Source organism: Diadema antillarum, unplaced genomic scaffold (assembly GCF_040938485.1).
Source record: "Diadema antillarum isolate AM-2024a unplaced genomic scaffold, OU_Dant_1.0 seq00002465_RagTag, whole genome shotgun sequence".
In the NCBI taxonomy this organism is placed as follows: domain Eukaryota; kingdom Metazoa; phylum Echinodermata; class Echinoidea; order Diadematoida; family Diadematidae; genus Diadema; species Diadema antillarum.
Genome location: NW_027273072.1, coordinates 9,890 through 34,395, shown reverse-complemented (window position 1 = coordinate 34,395; position 24,506 = coordinate 9,890). Strand labels below are relative to the sequence as shown.

The 24,506-nt window shown below is 40.7% G+C and overlaps 1 protein-coding gene across 1 annotated transcript; it reads left to right on the top strand.

The window, feature by feature from the left end:
- The first annotated feature begins 1,265 nt into the window (after positions 1–1,265).
- On the top strand, positions 1,266–7,976 carry LOC139714846 (heat shock 70 kDa protein IV-like). The gene is made up of 2 exons (XM_071626495.1): positions 1,266–1,455; positions 5,750–7,976. Exons 1-2 carry the CDS (start codon positions 1,274–1,276, stop codon positions 7,458–7,460), a joined length of 1,893 nt encoding a protein of 630 aa, XP_071482596.1. The 5' UTR covers positions 1,266–1,273; the 3' UTR covers positions 7,461–7,976.
- Positions 7,977–24,506: the final 16,530 nt, after the last annotated feature.

Sequence of the window (24,506 nt, the reverse complement as noted above, 5' to 3'; positions counted from 1 at the left end):
TTATCAATAAACGTTGGATTCCTCATAGAATTACGTGCTCTTTCATATTTGATTTTCATAAGAGGTTTCTCCTTATCTCACTTATTAATATTGTAAACCTGAATCCCCACCTCAACCAGTACTGTACAGTCCCTTTAAAGTCAGTGAATCTTGAAGATGTCCTTGAATAAAAAGAGGTAACTTTTCATTTAATCCTTTCAATATAGCTTCTATTATCACGGTTCATTGATTCCATGCCCCATAGGGCGTCCGAGGTGTGAGTTAAGGCCGTGTACACGTGTGACAGTCAATTTCTCTTTGACAGCTCAAGACGAGAATTTGCGACTGAGGGGCACCATACCACAAGCTCAAAAAAGATCCGCCCACCCTACCGTGGAGCTTGTAATATTTGCTCGATGACAAGACCAGTGATGGTTTGAGGGGGTTAAGCTGCGTGAATACATGAAGTGGGAATGCTCTGGAACGAAGCCAGCTTTATAGCCGGCCGGCTCGGGATGGTGGGTTTATTAGCGGACGCGTCTGGCGAGCAAAGTCACTTCAACCCTGTCACATTCAAGGAATAGTTATCCGGAACAATACACCGCTGCACTTGGGAAAGGTATGTTCACATTAACATGCTGTGTGGTGCTATACAGCATTTATTTTTGTACAGTAGAACTTTTCTCTCTCCGTCACGGTCCGTAGCGCTATGTCTCTTCCTATAAGGCTCAAAACGAAGCGAATTATGTTTGAAGTTTAATTTCTTCCCTTTTCTGCGTTTTACAAACTTGAAAAGAATGTGCTTGTATATGTTAAAGTTATTTCTATAGTTTAAGGTTGTTACTGAACAAGGAGGTATCATTACTGACACCTCCTTGGTTTAGAATTTATGGTGATCATCGAAATGTATAGTAATTAATTATGCATAGGCCTACAGTGCATTTACGGTGTATGGATCAAGGCATAATCACTGTATATGCCTGATTTTCTTCTCTGTTTTCTTTACCATTAATTTTTCTCTCTATCAATCTATCTTTGCTTTACCATCTTTTCTGCTGATCCACTTCTGTTGGTCTCCTGTCTATCTCCACCCAACTTCTCTATCGATATTTTCCTCTCCCACTACCCCCTTCTCTATACCCCGGTTTCCCGACCCACCTATATACCCTTACCCCCTTCCCCTCCTGTTTACTCCATCGCTACTTTCACTCACTTCATTCCTTCTCCCCATCCTTCTCTTTCTCTTAAGATTCCCTCAGTTGGATTGCACTCCCTTTGAAAAAAGACCAGCGCGATGTCGCAGCCGAAGGCTATCGGGATCGACCTGGGCACCACCTACTCCTGTGTAGGGGTCTTCCAGAACGGACGCGTGGAGATCATCGCCAACGACCAGGGCAACCGCACGACGCCGAGCTACGTTGCCTTCACCGACACCGAGCGACTGATTGGTGATGCGGCGAAGAACCAGGTTGCCATGTGAGTATTGTGGAATAATAATTTTGTCCATATATTCTCACTCTAGTAATTCTAATCTAAATTTCCTGAGCTATTATACATTTTAATTAAAGGCGTGGTATCGTTTTGGTTGAGAGTATGTGAGTATTCAGGTTTTAACTTTTTGGGAGATGATTAGAAACCATTTTTGAAATATTAAAGAGTATACAATTCTGAGAGGTATTCAAAGTTTATTTGATAAAATCGGCCTTGAAATGGCTGAGATATTCAAAGACAAAGTAAAACAAAGTGATCTTATCAAAAGGTGTGTCCAACCTTTTATTAGGACCTTTTTTTTTTGCACATGCACAGAACACAACAACGTTGTACACGACGAACGCTATATTAAGAAGTATATTATGGATAGGGATATTGCTGTCAAAAATACACAGAACACATTTTTTTTTCGCCTCCGCAATCGTGTGCTCACAGCGTTATTAACCCAAGGGGCTTGGGGGGGGGGGGGATTGTAAAGGCATCGATGTTCAAATATTGATACATTGTATTACAGTAGTTCATGCTGGTATCTTCGGCACTGTCGTGTCAGACATGTACATGCAACATTTTATCGCTGAAATGAAACGCAAAACGGCAGCAACAGATGTACTTCAGCTGATCCATAAGGACAAACGGGTTTATGCAGAGTCAAGGGGAAAAAACAGAATAAGATTTAGAAAGTGAAAAGAAAAGTATCAGTTTAATGTATTTTGTTTTGCTCTGTTTTGGTCTGCTTGATGATAATGAAGGCCGATTTAAACAAACCAACAAACATACATATATACATAAAACATTATTCTATCTGTTATTTTAACTAACCAAAACCCTCTTAAAAAACGTCGTGTTAGCACGTTCAAACCCTTCACATAAAAAAACCAAAACAACAACATGCAAACATCAAAGCCTTTTAACGAATAGAAGCCAACACGTAGGCCGTGCAGCCGTCTCATCCACATTCCGTCTGCCGTGGGTGCCCTAAAAGAAAACACTGGTTAATGTTTAGGCGGAAAGAGATTGACATTCCCCGCGTGCCAATATTCATATTTCATGGGCAACCTTCAAGCCTACGAGAAATAAAACAGAGCGCACATGTTGCCCGGCTCGCTTGAACTTCGCTTGGGCTATTTTTGGATACCTCTGATGATGACTGGGATGGCGGGGGTGGGGAGGGGCTTAAAGAAGAAAGGCATGAAGAGAAGAAGGAGGAGGGTGAATATAGAACGGTTGTGTTTTTCCTCTCTCCTCAGTCATTCCCACTAAAAAAACATTCCTCCGTTCTCGACCAGTGATCGTGGCGATGAAAGCGCCCGAAGAATGTGCATTTGACATTGAATGCCGTCGAGAGAAGCATAAGTAGTACCGTAAATGTTTCATGCTGCGAGTGTTTCTGGCTTTTCTGTATATATACTGGACTGGTATAGTATACGAATAATTTATGAGTTGTGAGTGCATAGGGCACGAATATCGCACGAGGCGCGAGATAAGCCACTGGTCTATTCAACAAGGCGCGTAGCGCCGCGTTGAATAGACCAGTGGCGAATCTCGCGCCGAGTGCGGTATTACGTGCCCAAATGCACGAACAAAATCATAAATTATTCGTTTTATACAACACCTTGTCCACAATCACAGTACTAAATTAGTGACCGCTAACTCAGGAAGGCCCAAAAATAAATGTAACAATTAGGCCGAGAATTGTAAACCACCCTGTGTACTGCTTTCAAACACTCGTCGTGATTCGACCACACAGTCACAGGAATCACAAACTCCGCAGGGTCTATACCCATTCTACGCTAACGTTAGATCGAGTTAGGCCTGACTGTTTAGCCGATCTGAGATGTCGGTAGATCTAGTAGTAGGTCTAGACTTTGTCTATTTCCGAAAATGATTTTGTATAAAAACACAGAAAAATAATCAAATTACGGTTTCTCAACTTGAAATGAAGTCTTGATTTTGGGATCACTGTGGTCCACGTAGCAGATCAGAGTCAAAACTAAAAACACAGCAGTAGGTAGGCCGCAATACATGCAACTAGCTAGGTAAAGTAGCTGCGCGTACACGTTAACGTTGCAGTACTCCGCCGCGCCTGGTCTGTGAGACTTACCGGCAGCGCAGCGCAGCCGGCCAGCACGTAGTTTGCTGGCGCTTTGCTGCTCGCTGTGAGCCACAGAACTCTGTGAGCGGCCATGCATTAGTAGCCCCCCACGAAGCCGTGCTATAGTACCTTCGAGCCGTGCAATAGGCCCATGCCAGGGGCCTATTGTATGGCTGTCACTCTCAATGAGTTTGGTAGGTATTTTCTATTGAATGTCATTCATTGTGACATGTTCTTGGCCAATCACAATTCGACATCATTCTGAGGTGTTGTATAATGCCCTGTAATGTGCTTGAAGAATGTAGAGTGCTGTTCTCATAGTATTAGCACTAGTAGCTCCATGGTCGTATAGCGGGCAGCTGTGTTTTGTTAATTATCAAGGGCAATTTTGAATTCAGTGATGTTTTGTTATTTATCATCAGTAATAGGAGATGATACGTTTAACTGTATACGTCAAATTAGGGATAGTCAAATCCTCTATAAAGAAATGAGGTTAGCAGCGCACCCCCTCTCAAATGCATACTGTGAACTGGCAATGGCTAGTATACTCTCCCGTTGAGGGCGTTGTCTCGTGTGCAAGATCAGAACGGTTCTGTGCAAGATAACGACCGAAGGTGTTAGACAATCTACAACCGCATTTTAACGATGTGCAGATGAGGAGGGGGCAGTTGGGGATGATATACAACATCACAATAACAACGGTGAAAAATTGCGCACACAGACAAAGACTCCATGAACATAACAAAACTACACATACTTAACTCGGGGTACCCTAGTCGCAAAGTGACAATAATCACCTCCTTTTTTGGTTCGTGAAAATAGGCAAGTTTTATGCAAAAAGCATAACAGAGTTTAAAGGTATTGTTTACCATGGGAGCAGTGATGAAAAATGTTCGAGTCATCACATTTGATACATAATGTGTAGGTTAGTTCTAAGTTGATGATATGTGAATAATCTTTTCTTTCAAATTCATGATATTCTTCCGTCGAGATGTTTTCATTGCAACTGATTGACAAATTGCCCTACATCGACGTAAATAAGCACTGAATTGATCAGTGTTTTAGTAGTAGCCATGATAAAAAACCATGGCCGTGCATACTCGAGCAGGATTCGAACCAACGACCTCCTGATCACCGCAAGTACCCGCTGCATGCTATAAGGATTAGAACCAACACTTGCTGTCGGGCGAAAGCTCGGTGGTCTAGTGGAGATGACGCCTGTGCGGTGATCAGGAGGTCGTAGGTTCGAATCCTGCTCGAGTATGTACGCCCATGATTTTTTTATCATGGCTACTACTAAAACACTGATCAATTCAGTGCTTATTTACGTCGATGTAAGGCAATTTGTCAATCAGTTGCAATGAAAACATCTCGACGGAAGAATATGAATCTGAATAACAAAGCAGTACCCGCTGCATGCTATAAGGATTAGAACCAACACTTGCTGTCGGGCGAAAGCTCGGTGGTCTAGTGGAGATGACGCCTGTTCGGTGATCAGGAGGTCGTAGATTCGAATCCTGCTCGAGTATGTACGCCCATGATTTGTTATCATGGCTACTACTAAAACACTGATCAATTCAGTGCTTATTTACGTCGATGTAGGACAATTTGTCAATCAGTTGCAATCTTTTTTTATTCTTCGTGGTGCTGACAAAAAGAATCTGATTGCAGAAATTTACGAGATTTTACGGTATTGTCAAAGTTTGCTGAATGAATGATCAGAAAAAAAAGAGAAAAAATACAACACAAATATTGTTGCGAATGAAGGGGTAATATTATCCAAAGATCTGTGCGCATGATATCGCTACGCCATTTAAACCTATACTGAAGTCCTGATCCTATAGCATAACAGAAGATGGGAAATAATGATAACAGATTAACGATATTATACACGCACGTATTTATATTTATATGAGTATGAAATATCACATACAGCATGTATAATTACACTTAATTACGCCTTGTATAGAGAGTTCTATCCTTTGATTGAAGAGTTTCAACTTGTTTTTATTTCCTTTATTTTATTTTCAACAAGAATGAAAGACGGAGTTGTTGAGCAAGCTGCTTTTAGGTATTTATGATAATATAGTTTCACTAAGGTTCTCTCTAGCATTTTTGTTACCAAAATAAGAACAGAACATAATTATAACGATATCTTCTTTGTTTGTTACCTTTCGGCAATCACAGGAATCCGAAAAATACAGTATTTGACGCCAAGCGACTGATTGGTCGACGCTTTGACGACGGGCCGGTGCAATCTGACATGAAACACTGGCCCTTCACGGTGGTCAACCAGGGGGGCAAACCCATGGTCCAGGCTGAGTACATGGGAGAGGTCAAACGTTTTGCCCCGGAAGAGATTAGCTCGATGGTCCTCACCAAGATGAGGGAAACTGCAGAGGCCTATCTGGGCTATCGGATCAGCGACGCTGTCATTACGGTGCCGGCCTACTTCAACGACTCTCAGCGAACAGCTACTAAAGATGCTGGCAAGATTGCTGGTCTGAATGTCCTACGCATCATCAATGAACCAACGGCAGCCGCTCTTGCCTACGGCTTGGACAAGAAGCTCCGAGGAGAGCAGTACGTTCTCATTTTCGATCTTGGAGGTGGCACGTTCGATGTGTCCATCTTGGCCATTGATGAAGGAATCTTCGAAGTTAAGTCGACGGCAGGAGATACTCACCTCGGAGGTGAGGACTTCGACAACCGCATGGTCAACCACCTCGTCGAAGAGTTTAAGCGGAAAAACAAGAAGGATATCCGTGGCAACGCTCGGGCTGTTAGGCGTCTACGCACCGCAGCAGAGCGCGCCAAACGCACACTGTCGAGCAGCACACAAGCAAGCATCGAGGTGGATTCTCTCTACGAAGGGATAGATTTCTACACCAGCATCACACGGGCTCGCTTCGAGGAGCTTTGCTCTGATCTTTTCAGGAAATGTCTGGAACCAGTCGAGCGCGCCATCGTCGACGCCAAACTGGACAAAACGAAGATCGATACCGTCGTCCTGGTCGGCGGCTCCACTCGGATCCCGAAGATTCAGAAGCTTCTGCAGGAGTTTTTGAATGGCAAGGATCTGAACAAATCTATCAATCCAGACGAAGCTGTTGCGTATGGTGCAGCGGTACAAGCCGCAATCTTGTCCGGTGACCAGAGCTCGGAAGTAAAGGACGTTCTATTAGTGGATGTTGCGCCATTGTCTCTAGGAATCGAAACAGCCGGAGGAGTCATGACAAAATTGATCGAGCGTAACTCACGCATCCCGACGAAGGCCCAGCAAACCTTTACTACTTACGCCGACAACCAGAGTGCCGTCAGCATCCAAGTGTACGAAGGAGAGCGCGCAATGACCAAGGACAACAACCTGCTGGGTAACTTCCAGCTGTCGGGCATACCGCCAGCACCGAGAGGTGTTCCCAAGATTGAAATCACATACGACATCGACGCCAATGGAATCCTGAACGTCACTGCGAAAGACGAGAGCACAGGTCGCACCAACCGCATCACGATTACCAACGACAAAGGTCGCCTGTCCAAGGCTGACATTGACAGGATGATCAACGACGCGGAGAAGTATAAGGCCGAGGACGACATGCAGCGAGCTCGAGTCGGGGCACGCAATCAACTCGAGAGCTACGCTTTCAGCATGAAGTCTACAATCAGCGACCCGGCCGTGGAGGGTAAACTATCGCCCGAGGACAAGCAGACAGTGGTGAATGCTGTGGACGGCACCATCCGCTGGCTGGACAGCAACAATCTTGCCGACAAGGAGGAGTTTGATTTCAAACTGGAGGAGCTGCAGAAGACGTGCTCCCCGATCATGGCCAAGTTGCATCGCGGAGGCGGCCAGGGTCAGCAGACGTCAGATGGCCCAAAGGTCGAGGAGGTTGATTAATGACCCTCTCATCGAATGAACTTTTTTGAAACTGTTAGTGTAGATAAGCACAGTATAAGTATGACTTACCAAGGAGATAATGACATGGAACGTAGTCGCTAACAGGATATGTTAAAGATTCGTCTTATTTCATAATCAATATAAATTGTCTTCGATGAGTTGGCCTCTTTCCACACAATATCAGGCAGTAAGGCCAATACGCATTTTCTGTCTGGTGTCACTGATTTCGTGCCTTTTATGATATGTTTCATTAGCATGATTTCAAAACCTGACACACCTGTGTATTTAAGAGAAATAATTTATGTGCATAATCATCAAAGCTACATCTTACAGAACACAACTCCGCTAAAAAAAATATCGTCGTGTTTGATACAATGATGTTATTTGATGTGAATAGCGTGCGCTGCCTTTACGGTCAAACCAACAGTTCCAAGGAAGAAGTTAGAAGTAGTTGGTGGTATCTGTACACTTCCCGCACGTTTAATGACTAAGAGTTCACAACGTTCATTTGTCATTATCGAGGGCTACGTGGGTCAAACCACATGATATTATGTCTTCCAGAAATAAGTGCTCGAAGAGCTCGGCAGTCTCTAAAGATTATTTGTCATTTTGTTCTCGGTAGTAGGCCTCTGATTATAAAAGGAGGCGTGCAGTCAGACCCTAAGGGCCTACATTAGGTTTAGCCCTAGGCAGACAAAATGTCTGTCGGGCGTAAGCCGCGTCGCATATTGAAACCAGAAGTTAAGGTACAATAATATCAAATCTCTTTGCGTTTGTAGGATTGTGTGACATTGTACAATGAAGTTCAAATTCTTATGCTTGTATTAAACTGTATGATTTAATCACTTTTCGTGCAGTCATTGACAACACATTGTTATGTTTTGTAATACCTACGGTTTGATCCAATCGAGAGCAACATCGATGGGCTTCTTTACATAATATAAAGCTCTGCGAACTTTTACCTATAATGATGAATATTTCCATGTTAAAGGGATGATATTGGTTGAGGTGATAATTCAGCTTTTAAATTTTTGCGAGATACAATGTACTTAGAAACCACTTTATGAAATGTTAAAATGCATACAATTCTGAGAGAAAGTCAAAGTTTATCTGGTAAAAATCGGTTTTGAAATGGCTGAGATATTCACAAAAAAAAACCAAACAAAATAAAATAAGGCGATACTAATGAAAGGTTGGTCCCACCTTTTATTAGGACCGTTTTTTTTTTTGACATCTCAGCCATTATACAAAGCCGATCTTCATCAAATAAACTTAAAATTCTTTAAACTTTAAATCTTAGAATGATATGCTCCTTCGTATTTCAGAAGAGGTTTCTCATTACTGTATCTTATCATCAAAAAACTTTGGAAACATTGAGCCTTGAACCCAACCGAAACTGTACCGTCCATTTAATGGCGCACGTCACGTGTTTATGTCGATGAAAACATGACTATAGAGCTTTGCATTATTGCGAGTGCATTGTCTTTGTCGGTGCGGTGTACAAAATGGTGACACGACATTTGCTCCTGCAACATTGTCTCGGTCTTATTTCCTCCAAGGATGTAGGGTTAAGGTTAGGTTTGTGATAGGGTTTTAGGTTTTAGTTTGATGTGAAGATTAGGATTAGGATTAAGGTTATATTTACTGGTAGAATTTACGTTTGGCTTAGCATGCAGCAATGGGAGCAATTGTCGCAGGAGTATGGAACCACAAATAATATGAAATTACCTCTATTGCGACAAAACCCCATACGGAGTTGGTGCAAGTAAAACAGGAAAAGGAAAGGTGTGTTTGCCAAAGCTTGACTGGAATGAGTATAAAACAATCCAATACTTATCTAAAAGAGAGAGAGAGGGAGAGGTACCTAGAGCATAAAGTGAGAGGAGATGGCGGGGGGGGGGAGAGTATTATAGGAGAGAGGGAGAGAGATGGAGTGTATGTGCGTGTGTGTGTGTTTGTGTGAGCGCGCTTGCGTGTGTGGGTGTGTGTGTGTGTACATGTGCGTACGTGGGGGGGGGGGTTATACTCTGATGCGAATGTTTTATTGGGATTCAGCGGTCGTTCCATCATTAAAAATCAATTTAAACCATCCATAATGTATTATTGACCTTTGGGTCGAATAAGGGGAAACCCAGTACGTGTTTTAAATCAAAATAGCCAAACGTTGATTATGTCAAGTTATCGTCAAGCCAAACCATGCACGACCACACACAAACACACACACATGCACAACATACATGTGACGTGATATCTTATTTGCCTCATTTTATTTTATTTTTTTTTTAATAAAGATAGCAATGATATAACTGTATGATCACGATGACAGTGTAGGATAAGGTGCTGCGTAGAAAAACTATAAAGGTGTGATTGTGATGAATCGTAGAAGTTCAAATGTTAAAGAGATATCAAATATGCCAGTAAGCATAAGAATTCTCTGTTTTGGTAGTGTTTATTTAATAGAGGTAGATGAAAAATCCACAAGACTGATTCAAATTTTGATGCACAAATTCTCGTGTTCATCAATGGTTTGTGATGTTATTGTATGAAAAGCCGGTTAAACGTTTAAGAGAAAACGTCGTCCACGTAGTTGCTTCAAGAGTGAAATTAGATCGAAAAGAATGATTTTCATATCATTTATATTTCGCATGAGAATTAATTACAGCATGCTGCTGAATCGAAACATTTTATGTGCAAGTACAATAAAAAATGTATTTCCACAGGGCCCTACAAGAATAAGTGAGACAATATCAAGTTCTACATGGACATCACCTTAAAAAAACAATATTTTTCTATCGTAGAGTTCCTTTCCAAAATGTGCTTAATTTTTCATGTAATTCCACTTTTTGACGGTAATAATCATAGTACTGTATGTCATGTAATGTAATGAAAATAAGTAGTCCCACATAACAGAGTAAACTCTTTAAAGTATTGAAATTCGCGTGAGAAAATGGAGGAATCAGCGAATGACAAATTGTGTTACATACTTTTCTTTTTTGTTCCAAAAGGTGCTAGATCTAGCTGGATTCAATCTGCTGCATTGACTGCGCTCTCACCTTGCCAGACATACTAGCTTTCGTAGCTGCTATGTGCTGTATCTTTCCAGACGACACAATGTACCTGATTATTAGCTGTGAAATATATAATTTGTTTATTCATATAAATTCTTTTGGGAGATGCTGGCAAGATTGCTGGTCTGAATGTCCTACGCATCATCAATGTAATCAGGGAATTTGGAGACAGGCGGACATTGTGTATATAGAGATAACAAATCATCCCAAAACAAAATAAACAAAGTGAAGGGAGATGGTCACAAAAAAACAACAACCATTAGGTGAGTTGAGCATCACTGACCTTAAAATCTTTATTCCAAAAGTTGCTAAATCCACACAATCATCCCAACAAATCTCATTTCTTTTAAAAGCAGTGTATAGACACAGGCACAGTCCTTATATTTTCCCTCGGGGCACATTTTTTATCCCATTGTGTATTCTTATCAACATAAAGTAATTGCATAACCACGATTAGAAGGATGTGGATTTAGAATGAAAGCTTTTATCCTTACCATCAAAAGTTGATTTACCAACTTTTGGAAAATAAACTTTTCATCTGTTTAAGGATGGAGGGAAAAGACAGAATAAGAATACACTGTACCATGAAAAGCAATTTAGGGCTAACCATTAAAATGAAGCCAAATCTTTATACACACCGGAGCAATTTCTTTCGAATCACTACAGCAGTCCTGTATCGTTTGAGGATGCATGAACAATGAAGCTCTACAGCCGCTCGAATAGGATTGTCTTGTATTTGCAGCGTATCAACATTAAACAGCAATGTGATATAAATGAATCGAAAGTATTGTACACTTTACATCGAATTTCTGTTTGTTCTCGCGTCCCTTTGCATCATGTTTGTTCTTCAGTGGTATTTTCGTCTTCAATTCAATCTATATTTTATATCCATAAAAAAAAAAAAACCGCTACAGATATCAATGAGTGTGACAGCAATCCGTGTCAGAACGGAGGAACGTGTCAGGACGCAGTCAACATGCACTCCTGTCAATGTCCAGAAGGTTATGCCGGGTTGAATTGCCAGACAGGTGAATTATTTCCGATCGAAATGTTGTGAATTACAATCTGTGCTTTTGACAGTCAAAATTGTTAGTTAAGCGTTGTTTTAATACAGCAATATTACTACCACACATTAGTGAAGTTTGAGAAGAAAAATATGTATTTAAATATGGAATAATCCGTTGCTGGATGAGAGGATTACACAATCATGTGTGAAATCGTGAAATCGTGAAATCACTATAAGACGGCAATGATGAAATACAATGTACAAGGTGTATGTCAAAACATTCGTCAATAAACATATTTTCATTTTTTGAGGCACAATGAACGAACAATATGGGACCGCGCCTTCATAACGTTCAGCCGGAGCTCGACCAATCAGAGACAAGTTTTACTGGGACACTCTCTTGATTGAGGCCTAGCAATTTCGGGATTGAGTAGCGAGAGTTCAATATTTTGTACTGGACCTTTGTGAGGGTACGTTTCGGAGGGGTTCCGTTTGGTATGTCTCCCTCTTACGTCAGGTTTGTAGAGGGATCATAGTCAGAACCTGTCGGTTTTATGTCAGGATTGAGGACATCCCTACACAAACGGCCAGACTGGACTACACGGCGCAGGGAGAGAGAGAGGAGAGCGGCTAACGCTATCGTCGTCTCAAATGTCCGCGTCACAAATCCGCAGCTCCCCAACGAGTCAGATATGCAGAAATTTCACATATATCCACGAACATAAATGGAACGGTAGTTATACTGTGGCACATAGCGGGTTAAAAGCTTGATTAGGGTGGGATTTCACGGAGCACGCGAATGATTTGCGAAGGACGCGAATGACAAAATCCAACATTCGGAAAAGTTTTTCTCCGAATGTGTTCCGACAATGAAGCCGAAAACTATTCTTGCGCAATTTGTGCGAAGTTTCCACGACGTATGTGCGAATGTCGTGTGTATCATTGCTAAAGTACAGCATGTTACTTACACGAAGAACACGCGACGGAAATGCGAACAACGAAAGATTTTCAATAATCATGGGAGAAAATGTACCCAAGGAGAGGTGGAAGCTGTCTTCAGTTGATTTTTTTTTCTTTGCTCTGTTTCTCCTTTCTTTTTCTCTCATTTCTCTATCGTGTGCTTGCCTACATTTTTTTCCTATAGGACCTATCTCCACTAGTAAAGCATTTGATTTTTTAGCAGTTCCTCCCACACATAATCTCTATAGTTCAAATGAAATTTTACATATTTGAGATTAATTTTAAGTGTATTCTGCGATTTTTTTTTTTGTATATCAAACATTTCTTTCTCTTTGCTAGTTTTTAATTTCTTTTGTTACTATAGTTGTTAATAATTCTTTGATGTTTAGATGTATTCTACAATTTTTATCTGTAGATAACGTATAAGTCATACATCCCCCAAACGTGCGGTAAGCGTTCGCGAGAATGTCTCAAAAGGTACGCGAACAGTTTGCGATTACGTCGTAAAATGATCGGAAAAACTTCGCAGATTTCGCGTAACATACGCGAGACATTCTCCAAAGTTTCGGAGTCTGTTTGGGGTTTCACGAACATTTTGCAAATATCGCGCGTGTTTTGCGAAGGTCTTGCGCCTATGACGAAGCTTTAAAGACACTTTCGAGAACAATTCACGAGCAAATCACGACTAAGTGTGCGGAAAAGGTTCGCAACAAATTTCAAACTTTTTTGAAATTCTTGCCGAAGTAAAAACGACATTCGCGAACAATTGACGACGCTTCCGAACCCTCACGTTTGTTTGGCGATCTTTTGCAGACTAAAATGCGAATGCTGGATTTTGCCATTCGCGTCATTCGCAAATCGTTCGCGTGCTCCGTGAAATCCCACCCTTAGCGTTTCGAGTTTGTTCTACGTAGGTAATCCCAGTGGCAATTTGTTAAAGTTAACGTTATGTCTCAACAGAGTTGACGCTAAGTATGAACATGAATTCATGAAAGTATTCATTTATTTCCTTTTCCTTTTTCGAAGGAAGCATAAGAAATAACGGCAAACAAGTACACAAAATAAACATTTTAACGAAATTTGAAACTTTGCAAATCATTTTAATGTTTGAAATTTTTCCTATATTTCAGTGATAATTTCAATAAAAAGAAAAATAATTAGATGATAATTTACACTAAGGTTTGGGGAAATGTCAATATCTTTATATATCAAATTTCTAAAATCTTCAAGACTCTTTGTATTTCATTCTTGGATTGCGAAGAGATAATGATTATTTCCTATACACGCCGATGGAACAGTGTCAACATATTTTTAGCAAACACATGTGTTCTGTCTCACAGCCGGTCGACTGCTCTTTTGTGACACTGATGAAACTGATAGAGCTTTTTACGCTAACCTGCCTCTATCTGCGAACTCAGAGGAAATTGAAATGCAAGGAGTCAACATCCCAAGTTCAGCCGACGAAAGAAGCATCATGGACCTGAGCATAATCGACGATATCGTCGACTGGCTGCGGCAGGACGGTGTGGTGGTCGTCAGGGACTACGCTTCGGGTAATCCGACTTCCGTGCTGCATCCCATAGCACCTGAATCGGTAGGCGGACATACGCCTAAATCCCTTGATTTCAGGAGGATGGTCATTGCTTAATGTATAGTTTTGGTGGAGATGAGGATTGGGCTTTTAACTTTTTGCACGATACCAAGAAACCACTAATGAAATAATACAGAGCTTATCAGCCTAAGAGGAATTGAAAGTTTATTAAGGGCGGACAAGCCCCGGAAGGGTTGCGGAAGCAAATTTTGTCATTTCGGCATCCTGTCCGCGACAGACGCGGAATAACTTTGTGAATCGGCTTGTCCTGGGACATTCCTAGGACTGTCCGCGGACTGTCCGCGGACTGTCCGCGGAGTGTCCACGGACTGACTGCGGACAATCCTAGGAATCACTCCGGAAGAGCGCGAAATACCTCGGAATATGCTAATCGTAGCCGGGCAGCGCGGAAACATCTAGGATTACACCAGGAATGAACGCGGACAATCAGGATGCCTTCCGGACAACATAAGTTAGGCATGCGGACAAACTGCGGACAATACCAGGAAAATGGAAAGGTATAAATTTGGCACTGACGTTGATTTTTCCTCATTTGACTGCTAGCCGTACAACACAAGGCACCTTTGAACCGTTTGCCTCTATAAAAAGAAACATCTTATGTTTATTAAAGTAGACCTCCAGATAGTTTTCATATTTCATATTTTAACAACTATAAATTTTTCATACTGAGGACAAAGTTTCAGAATTTATGTTCAATAAATAAAAAAAAAATCGGTTATATTATAAAAATAAATACACTTCGTATAAAATATTCTAACGAAGATCATACGGCTGGAAAAGAGAAAATATTATACGATTCACTTAAAATATATATATAAACATGATATAAAAAATACATTGAAGGTGTTGAAGCAGGCTATAAATATATCAAAAAAAATCAAATATTACAAAAATAAGACATGGTAATAAAATTTTTGAGGATCCCAATGATATAGCTAATATTTTTAACTTTCATATTTCAATCATTGGAGAGAATTTGGCAGAAAAAATACCACAGTCGAATATACATTTTTCTAAATTCTTAGGTCAATCCAATTCCGGTTCTATTTTCTTTGTCCCAACAACAAAATATTGTTACTGCAATGAATAACAAGCGAAGTCCCGGTTATGATGATATCAGTAATTTTATTTTAAAGGGAATTATATCTTCAATTGCTAACCCACTTTCATATATTTTCAATAAATCCATACCAAATGGTGGTTTTCCTGATTTTATGAAAATAGCAATTACCTTCTCCTTTGCCTTCTGCGACCGGGAACTCCTTAAATTTACTTGTTCTTCATCACTAGACGAAAGATGTGGCTGTGATGGGGATATTTGCATGGGGGCCTCGCCTCCCTTCTTGCTCTTTTTGCGTTTCATTGGCAAGACGCTCGCAAGACGTGACAACACTTCCGTGTCTTGATCACAAAATGTCCGCATCGGTTCCGGACACTGGCATATATAAATCCGCATCGGCTCCGCGCTGTCCTAAAACATTCCTGGGGGGTGTTTCATAAAGCTGCTCGTAAAGTTACGAACAACTTACGAGTGACTGGTGACCAGTTCTTGTGCTGAATTATGGAAATTCTGATAAGTACAGCACATCAGAACTGATCACCAGTCACTCGTAAGTTGTTCGTAACTTTACGAACAGCTTTATGAAACAGGGCCCTGGTGTCTTCCGCTTTCATTCGCGAAGCTTCCCCACACCGCGGGATTCTTTCCGGAATGTGTGCGGAAGGAGCGGAAGGGTTCCGGACAGGCGGGACATCTTCAGGACATCGTCAGGACATGTCGCCGAAGGTGTCAGGAAGTTCATTTCCGCGTCCAAATTTTGGTCTCGATCAAAATTTGGACGCGGAAATTTTTCTCTCTCCCGAAGGCGCGGAAACGCCCAGACATGTTTAGGACAGTGAGCGGACACGTTCAGGAACGTGCGGACAGGTTCCCGAAGGAGTGCGGAATACCAAATTTGCATTCCGGGGCTTGTCCGCAACTTGTCCGCTCCCTAGTGGACGCCTGGTCTAAATGAAAATCGGTTTTGGAATGACTGACACATCCAAAAACGAAGTAAAATCGAGCAATCCTAATAAAAGGTGGGTCCCACATTTTTTGTCGAGCCCACCGGAGGTGAGGGGAGACTAAGAAATTGCCTGCGGCGTCTGTCCGTCCGTCGTCCGTCGTCTGTCCGTAACGCTACAAAAACTTCAATAACACTTTACTCTGGGCTTCAATTGCAATCAAACTTCGAGGGAAGAGGGGTCATACAAAGTTTCACATTTTACCACACATGAAGGTCACCTCAAGGTCAAAGCTCACAGGCAGGGGTCAATGAACTTTTAGAGCCCAGTGTTAAGTTTTTATGGCGCGTTTTTATTATGGGTCATAACTTTTGATCCATAACTCCATTTGTGACTGAACTTGGATGGTAGATGTCCCTTGGGGAGTGGAAAATCACCACAAGGTCAAAGGTCACAAGCAGGGGTCAACAAACTTTTACAGCCCCATGTTAAGTTTTTTTATGGCGCGTTTCTATTATGGGTCATAACTTTGGATCCATAACTCCATTTGTGACTGAACTTGGATGGTAGATGTCCCTTGGGGAGTGGATGATCACCACAAGGTCAAAGGTCACAAGCATGGGTCAACGAACTTTTAGAGCCCAATGTTAAGTTTTTATGGCGCGTTTCTATCATGGGTCATAACTTTTGATCCATTGGTCTGTTTGTGACCAAACTTGGATGGTTACATGTCCCTTGGGAGTGGATGGTCACCACAAGGTCAAAGATCACAGGCAGGGGTCAACAAACTTTAAGAGTCCAATGTTAAGTTTTTATGGCACGTTTCTTTTTTGCCATGAATTTTTACCCTTTTATATCTCTTTTTATCTGTTATATCTCTTTTTTTATTTGTTATATCCCGTTCGCGTACAATTTCTTGGGCGAGACACATTATGGCACTTGCCTTGTTTTACAATAGGATTGCTCCATTTTGGATATCTCAGCCATTTTCAAACCATTTTGCATCAATTAAACATTGTATCATTCTTGTGATTATATGCTCTTCCATATTCATAAGAGCTATGTGTTTCATTATTTCACAAAAAAAAAAAGAATTGAAACCTGAAGTAAGGTCTCAACCAGAACTGTACGATCTACAAATGAGTCAAGACTTAGTGTGCACAAAGTTCACACACATAACATTGATTAAACGTAGCACACAGAGGGTTAATCCTTACGGTCTTTGCGAGGGACTTTTGACAGCCGAGAGTTATCCGTTCCAATCGGGACTCAAATATAGAAAGGGTGAAGACGACCCCTCGCTTAATCCTGCCTTGTCGTCATGTCAAGTTAATTGTAACATTTTGATAAACCACCGTTGAAAGATGATGATAATGATAAAAACATATGATAGGGCAGAAATTACGAATGTGGAAGTAATATACCGTCATCGTGACTTTTTTAAAGTTACCCTTACCTATACTGTTTCAATTTGATGTGTTCGATGATATCAAGGAGTTATAAAGAAAAACAAAATACCCTTAGGGACAGAACACCTAAGTTTATGGAGTATGCCAACATTACGAGACCTACTAGAGATGTATTGCTCACTAGCGTTCCATTTCAAATTTCCATTTATACATATCTGAAGAAATACATATCCGAAGAAATTTCATGCTTTCTTTTGGTTCAGATGACGTATACCATCCACAATAATTTATAGATGTTGCATCCCATTTTTACATTTCTTGTTATGAAAATGAATGCGATTTGTCTTCTCTAATTTGAGTGATAATCTATTGCTCTTAAACCGTGTAGATAATTTCGGTAATTAATATCAATATCAAGGTGACAGAAAATCCAAATTAGAACAGATTTGTACTGATATTATCGGCAAACAGAATATATTGCAGTGACATAGATGAGTTTCAATTATCATTTATATACACTAAAAGTGATACGGATCCCAATATGGATCCTAGTGGAATACCACATATTCTAAATGTAACAACGAAATAAGTTAAGAGTTGACAGATTCAAGAAAATACTATATTTGATACTGTAATCTTTAAACCATTTTAATTGAATGCAAAGAACTCCATAACACTGTAATTTGTGTATGAAAATAAGTGTGGTCAAGAGTGTCGAATGCCTTGCTTAAAGGGGATTGACTAGTACCTGATCAGTAGGAATGCTGGGGATGATTGTTCCAATCCTCGTGGATTCATTTTAAGACTACATTATTATATCTATTGTTGTGTGAAAATTATTTCCTTCAGAATGGTCTCATATAATTCAAGAAGTGCCCATTTTAATGTTTCTAGGCTGGCATATGCCTGGACAGTGACGGGGCATTAAACTGTACATTACTTAAATATGAGACCATTCTAGAGCGAATAATTTTCACCTAACAACAGATTTACAATGTACTCTTAAATGAATCCCACCAGAATTTGAACAATCATCTCCCTGCATTTCCACTGATTCCCACTGATCAGTTACTAGCCATCCCCTTTAAGTTTATGAACACGTCGATGACATGTTTTGGGCTGCTAAGGATGTCTACTACACTCGATCGTACTCTTGGACCTAGATAGTGCCATGTCTATAGAATGGATTTCCTGATACCATATTGATCTTGGTGCATTATGATTTTGCGTCACAAAATCATACAGTCTGTTATAAGCTTTCTATGACTTGAGGGAGATCATGAAGAATAGAGAAAGGAAGATCGTTTTAGGCAAGAGGGGTCATCTTTTTCTCTCTTTTTTGTATATTGGAACAAGTTTGGCATTTTTTTTTCATGCATTCGGAAATATTCCAATCAAGAGCCACGAGTTAGAAATACGTGCTAAATGTGTCATTTTATTAGCAACAAATTGTTTTAAATAGACGTGCTCATATCATCATGACCATTTGTGTTACAAGATTTTAATGAGTTTCAATGTCAAGGATTTCACTATACAAATAATGTAATCTGTTGGTTTCAAAAGTAATGAATTTGGCATGCATAAATACAGGGCGAAATCTATTTGTGTCGGATCGGTTTTTAAGGCTTTGATGTAGGACCTAATTAACAAAGTAATCATTGAAAAGGTGTGTTACTTATGTACATCACTAGGATTAGACAGTGTTTGTCCATCATGTATAAGGGGGAGGGGTAGGATGAGGGAACGGCCTCATTTCAATTACGGAATAACAAATATTCGGAATAACAAACCTTGGAAATGTTCGGATTGAATAATTTTTTTCAATACCGGATGAACGAACCTCTATATTACAAGTATACTGAAGTAGTTTATATGGTTCGGAAAAATGAACTTTTGAAAATCGGACATCACCCTTGTAATGTGTATGTGGGCCGTATATTCTACTTCTGTTCTAAGTCAAGCTTTTTGAAGACCAAGGCAGAGAATACCAAAGGGCCGTATTCTCTACTTCTGTTCTACAATGTTCTTAGTCAAGCATATAAAGCAAGGCAAAGAATGCCAAAGGAACAAATTCATTTTGTAAATGACTGTGCCGTGTCATTTGGAAAGGGTTGTGTAAATGGCAATATATACAACTATTTGCGTGGAGATTCTATCTATTCATACAGTTGACAAAATAAAACAAAGAAACAGGTCGGTCCATGCTCTCCTCACTCTTTCGTTCATGAGAAAATATGAATTCAGAAGTAAAACAACTCTGCAGGTTATACAGCACGGACAAAGCCAGATAGCGTGATGTAACCACGTTTTCTGCTAATTTCTGTGATCTCTCCCTCTTTGAGAGAAAGAGGCGTACTTGAACATCTTCCCGTCAATACTATGCAATCAACGAACCGAGAGTAATCTGACATGTGTGAAATGACCTAGATTTACAGAGTCATTCATCTACTCACGTTTGGGAATTATACATGCACGTAATATTTTCATTGTCATTGAAAGTTTTTTTTTTTTTTTTTTTTTTTTTTAAATTAGTATACGTCAACGTCCATTGCAGCCCGCAGGCTGAATATATTGCATGCAGGCATTTTACAGAAATAAGCACGGTTACTATGAATTATGTACAAGATTGTTTAAATACATAGAATGAAAGAAAAAAAAAGATATCACATAATGTGTGTTCGTCCCTCGTTCTCGAGGATGACCAATGACATAATATTCATTGCACAATATCAACATTTAGTCTACATCGCAGCAAACACATATTATACATTTAAAATTTCTAACATCACTATTCTCATTATCATAAATAATCACAATTACTTGAAAAGATACCTGTAAATTCAACTTCTGTCTCATCTTCCTCTTTTTCCCTTTTCTCTTCTTTTTCTTCATTTTCTCTCCTTTTCCTTCTTTTTTTTTAAATTTACATTTTTCATCTTCCACTTGTCTTCCACTAATATAGATTAATACTTTGATTCTCTCCCTCCCTCCCATTCTCTCTCTCTCTCTCTCTCTCTCTCTCTCTCTCTCTCTCTTCCATCTCATTGGTCTTTCCACTTTCCGTACGCATACTTTATGCTAGGAGTCCACTGGGCCGGCGCCAGTTGGTGCCAGTTCGCGCCAATGCAATTTGCTGTGGCGCCTAGTGTCGCTATAAGGTGCCTAGTGGCGTGCAGTGGCTCAAACTGCCTCCCAACTTGCTCGTGGTGGCCCGTAGTTTTCTCTGTAGTATTATGCAAGACAACTTTATTGTACGACCAGACGTATAGTAACCGTTATATAGTGTCCTTTAATGTGTATAATGTATACATGTAATATACACTTAGGGGGGGGGGGGGTACTCCCACAAGTACCGAGTGCTAGTTTGTATGTGCGTGTGTGTGTGTGCGTGTGTGTGTGCATGTGTGTGTGTGAATGAATTTATGACGAGGATTTTAGTCCGTGCTCAACGAAGATCTCAAAGACAAAGTCCTTTTTTTCTAACGATATTAGACGAATTAAAAAACAAAACAACAGCAACAAAACAAAAACGGACTGGCAACAATTTCATCAACGCGAAAACAAGAATTGATTAAAATTTCTTGCTGCATTACAGTGCATTAACGTGATGGTATCTTTTGGTTGAGATGTGTTTCCACCATATTTTTTTTAAGAGCAAAATAAAATGGGATTCCATCAGGATTTATTCATTTTTTTTTGTGAAATATTGAGAAACCTATTATGAAATATGAAAAAGCATGTAATTCTTAGAGGGATTCAAGGTTTATTTGATAAAAATTGGTTTTGAAATGGTTGAGATATCCAAAAATAGATAGGGATCCTAATGAAACTTGAAATGAGACCCACCTTTTATAAGGATTCAAATTCAAATTCCATAGTTTATTCATTTCCATATAAAAAACATGATTCAAAGCGGTACATGTTGTCAATTTAACTTTCATTCATCTGATAAGGACAGTTCGTTGAACACAATATAAAGTATATGCACGAATGATATTATAACAAATATAAAAGAAACAGTGCACACTTTGTCATAGTAACAAAAAAAATCATAACGATGGAAGAGAGTGTTCCAATGAAAAACCAAGCTTTACGTGGAAAACTGGAATAAAAACGTCTGCACCATCAATATATCAAGGCTCACTTTGTTTTACTTTGTTTTTGGATATATCGGCCATTTCAAAACCGATTTCTATCAAATAAACTTTGAATTCCTCTTAGAATTGCATGCTCAGCGACATTTCATATGTGGAATTCCTCTTAGAATTGCATGCTCAGCGACATTTCATGTGTGGCTTCTTATTATTCCCCTCCCCCCCAAAAAAATTAAGTTCAATTCTCATGTCGACCAATATACCGATCCGTTAATGCAATACAGCAGTACATGTATTATGAAAGGGATGGTATAGTATTGGTTGAGATGAGGATTGAGCTTTGACGTTTTGGGTGAGACTAAGAAATCAAATATGAAATGTTACAGAGCACAATATATTCAATTTGGAAAGGAATTCAAAGCTCAATTGACGATAATCAGTTTTGAAATGACAGAGACATCACAAAAACAATGTAAAACATGCCATTCTAATGATAGGTGGGATTCACCTTTTATCAGGAGTGCTCTGTTTGGGAAATCTCTACTATTTCTAAACCAGCTTTCAAAACCTGGGCCCCGTTTTATGAAAAGATAAAATAATCGATTTTAAATTTCCTCACCACAGAGGCTGCCATAGACTTACAGTTGAAATCAATTATAATAATTAACTCTTCATTACTGTTCATAAAATAGGGCCCAGATCTCATCAAATAGACGTTGAATCCCTCTTAAAATTACATGCTCTCTCTCATATTTCAAATTAGGTTTCTCTTTATATCACCAAAAATGTTTAAAACCTGAAGATAGGTCTCAACCAAAACTATACAATCCCTGCAAAGGGACTGGACATATACAGTACTGGTTGAGGTGAGAATTCAGCGTGTGTACTTTATGAAATGTTAAAGCGCGTACAATTCTAAGGGGAATCAAAAGTTTATTTGATGAAAATCGATATTGAAATGGTCGAGATATCTTAAAACAAGGAACAACAAAGAGATCCTTTTAAAAGTCTGACTTGGCATGTCAATCTTATTACTAGGATCGCTTTTTTGGATATCTTAGCCTTTTAGGGCCAATTTTCATCAAATAAATGTCGAATCCTTCCCGAAATGACATGCTCTTTCATAACTACTATATTAGAGGTTTCTCATTTTCTCACAAAAAATAAAAAGTTATACATCTGAATCCTCACCTCAATCAGTACTGTACAGTCCCTCTTAATGCATTACTGCAGTGATGCATTAACTTCCAACGAATTTTCATGGTTGCGCCAAACTTTCACTCGCGAGCTTTCGCGAGCACGATGCGGCCGCTAGTTGAGCGTGCCGTGTGCAAAATTTGCTTCTGCGCATGAACAAGTCCGAGAACAGTCACGTCCTGAGGAAAACGAGTACGGTACTCGGCCAAAATAGCGTTCGGTCACGGTGCTTGGTCAATGGGCAGGATTGAGCCATCAGCGATCTTGTCCCCATGTGTCCATGCAAAGGAACTGCTGCTTACATAATGGGGACGGGAGTCCGACTGCGGGGACAGACTGTGACGGCTGATTGCTTCCGAGTACTCTCGGTCTTCCCGTCGTGTAGCGAAAACTAGGGAGTTTTCGCAAGCACGACGCAGCCGGTATTAATTGACCGTGCCGTGTGCAGAATTTACTTCTGCGCATGATCAAATCCGAGAAATGTCCCGTCCTGGGGGAAAACGAGTACGGTATTCGGCCAAAATAGCGTTCGGGCCAGATGCAGCTGGGCGCGCTTTTTTTTTAAGACGGCACAGATTGGGGCATGGCGCGTGTTAAACCTATGGGAAAAACGTTGGGTTAGGGTTTTTGGTTATGGTTATGGTTATGGTTAGGGTTAGGGTTAGGGTTTGATGGTTAGGGTTAGGATTAGGATTAGGGTTAGGTTTAGGGATAGGGTCCCCGATAGATTTTTAGTTTCCCCAATCTGCGCCGTCTAAAAAAAACACGCCAGCTGGGCAAGAGTGAGCCAGCCAGCCAGCCAGCCAATCAGCGATCTTGTCCCCACGCCTCCGTCCTAACGGGAAAGCGAAACTGCCTAGACTCCGTTTACAGTGCGGGGCTGGGCCGAACCGCGGCCGAGCCCAGCCTCAATTGTGGGGCCGAGCCCCGCAATTTTGTCCGTTCACACTGCCGGGCTCGGCCGCGCTTTTAATTCTAAAATTTCAATATTTTGTTGTAGTGGCGCTCTGCATGTAAACGAACGCAATTTGGTATAGTCTGGTTTTCAGACCCTTTGCCAACTGGATTCCGTGGCGACGAAGTCGCCATTCGGGCAAAGGCCTTTGCCGAAGGAAAAATCCTTTGCAGGACAAAACCACCTTAAATGTACTAGTTTTCGACGTTGAGGGGGTTAATATCCTGAATAGCGAAATAGTACGGGCAGAGGGTTTGGAAGCCAGACTAAAATTGGCCGCGTATTTGGCCCAGTTTGCGTTTACACTGAGAAAAGGCCGGGCTCGGCAGCCGAGACCATCTCCAGAGCGTGACCAAATGCGCGGCCAATTATGCCCCCGGGGCGCGTGTTTTTTTTAGACGGCACAGATTGGGGAAACTAAAAATCTATCGGGGACCCTATCCCTAAACCTAACCCTAATCCTAATCCTAACCCTAACCATCGAACCCTAACCCTAACCCTAACCCTAACCCCAACCCTAACCCTAACCCTAACCATAACCATAACCAAAATCCCTAACCCAACGTTTTTCCCATAGGTTTAACACGCGCCATGCCCCAATCTGTGCCGTCTTTAAAAAAAACGCCCCCGGGGCGTCATTAAAAGGCTAGTATAGGCTACGGTCACAGCTCAGAGCGGCGACCGACCGATTTATAGCCTGCTGAAATCTTGGCACCGGCCAGCAGTTTTTGGAGATGTCGA

Excerpts from the sequence above, each read along its gene's own strand:
- LOC139714846 (XM_071626495.1), top strand. The coding sequence starts at position 1,274 with ATGTCGCAGCCGAAGGCTATCGGGATCGACCTGGGCACCACCTACTCC. Across the intron at positions 1,456-5,749 it reads GCGAAGAACCAGGTTGCCAT|GAATCCGAAAAATACAGTAT; the intron begins GTGAGTATTGTG and ends CGGCAATCACAG.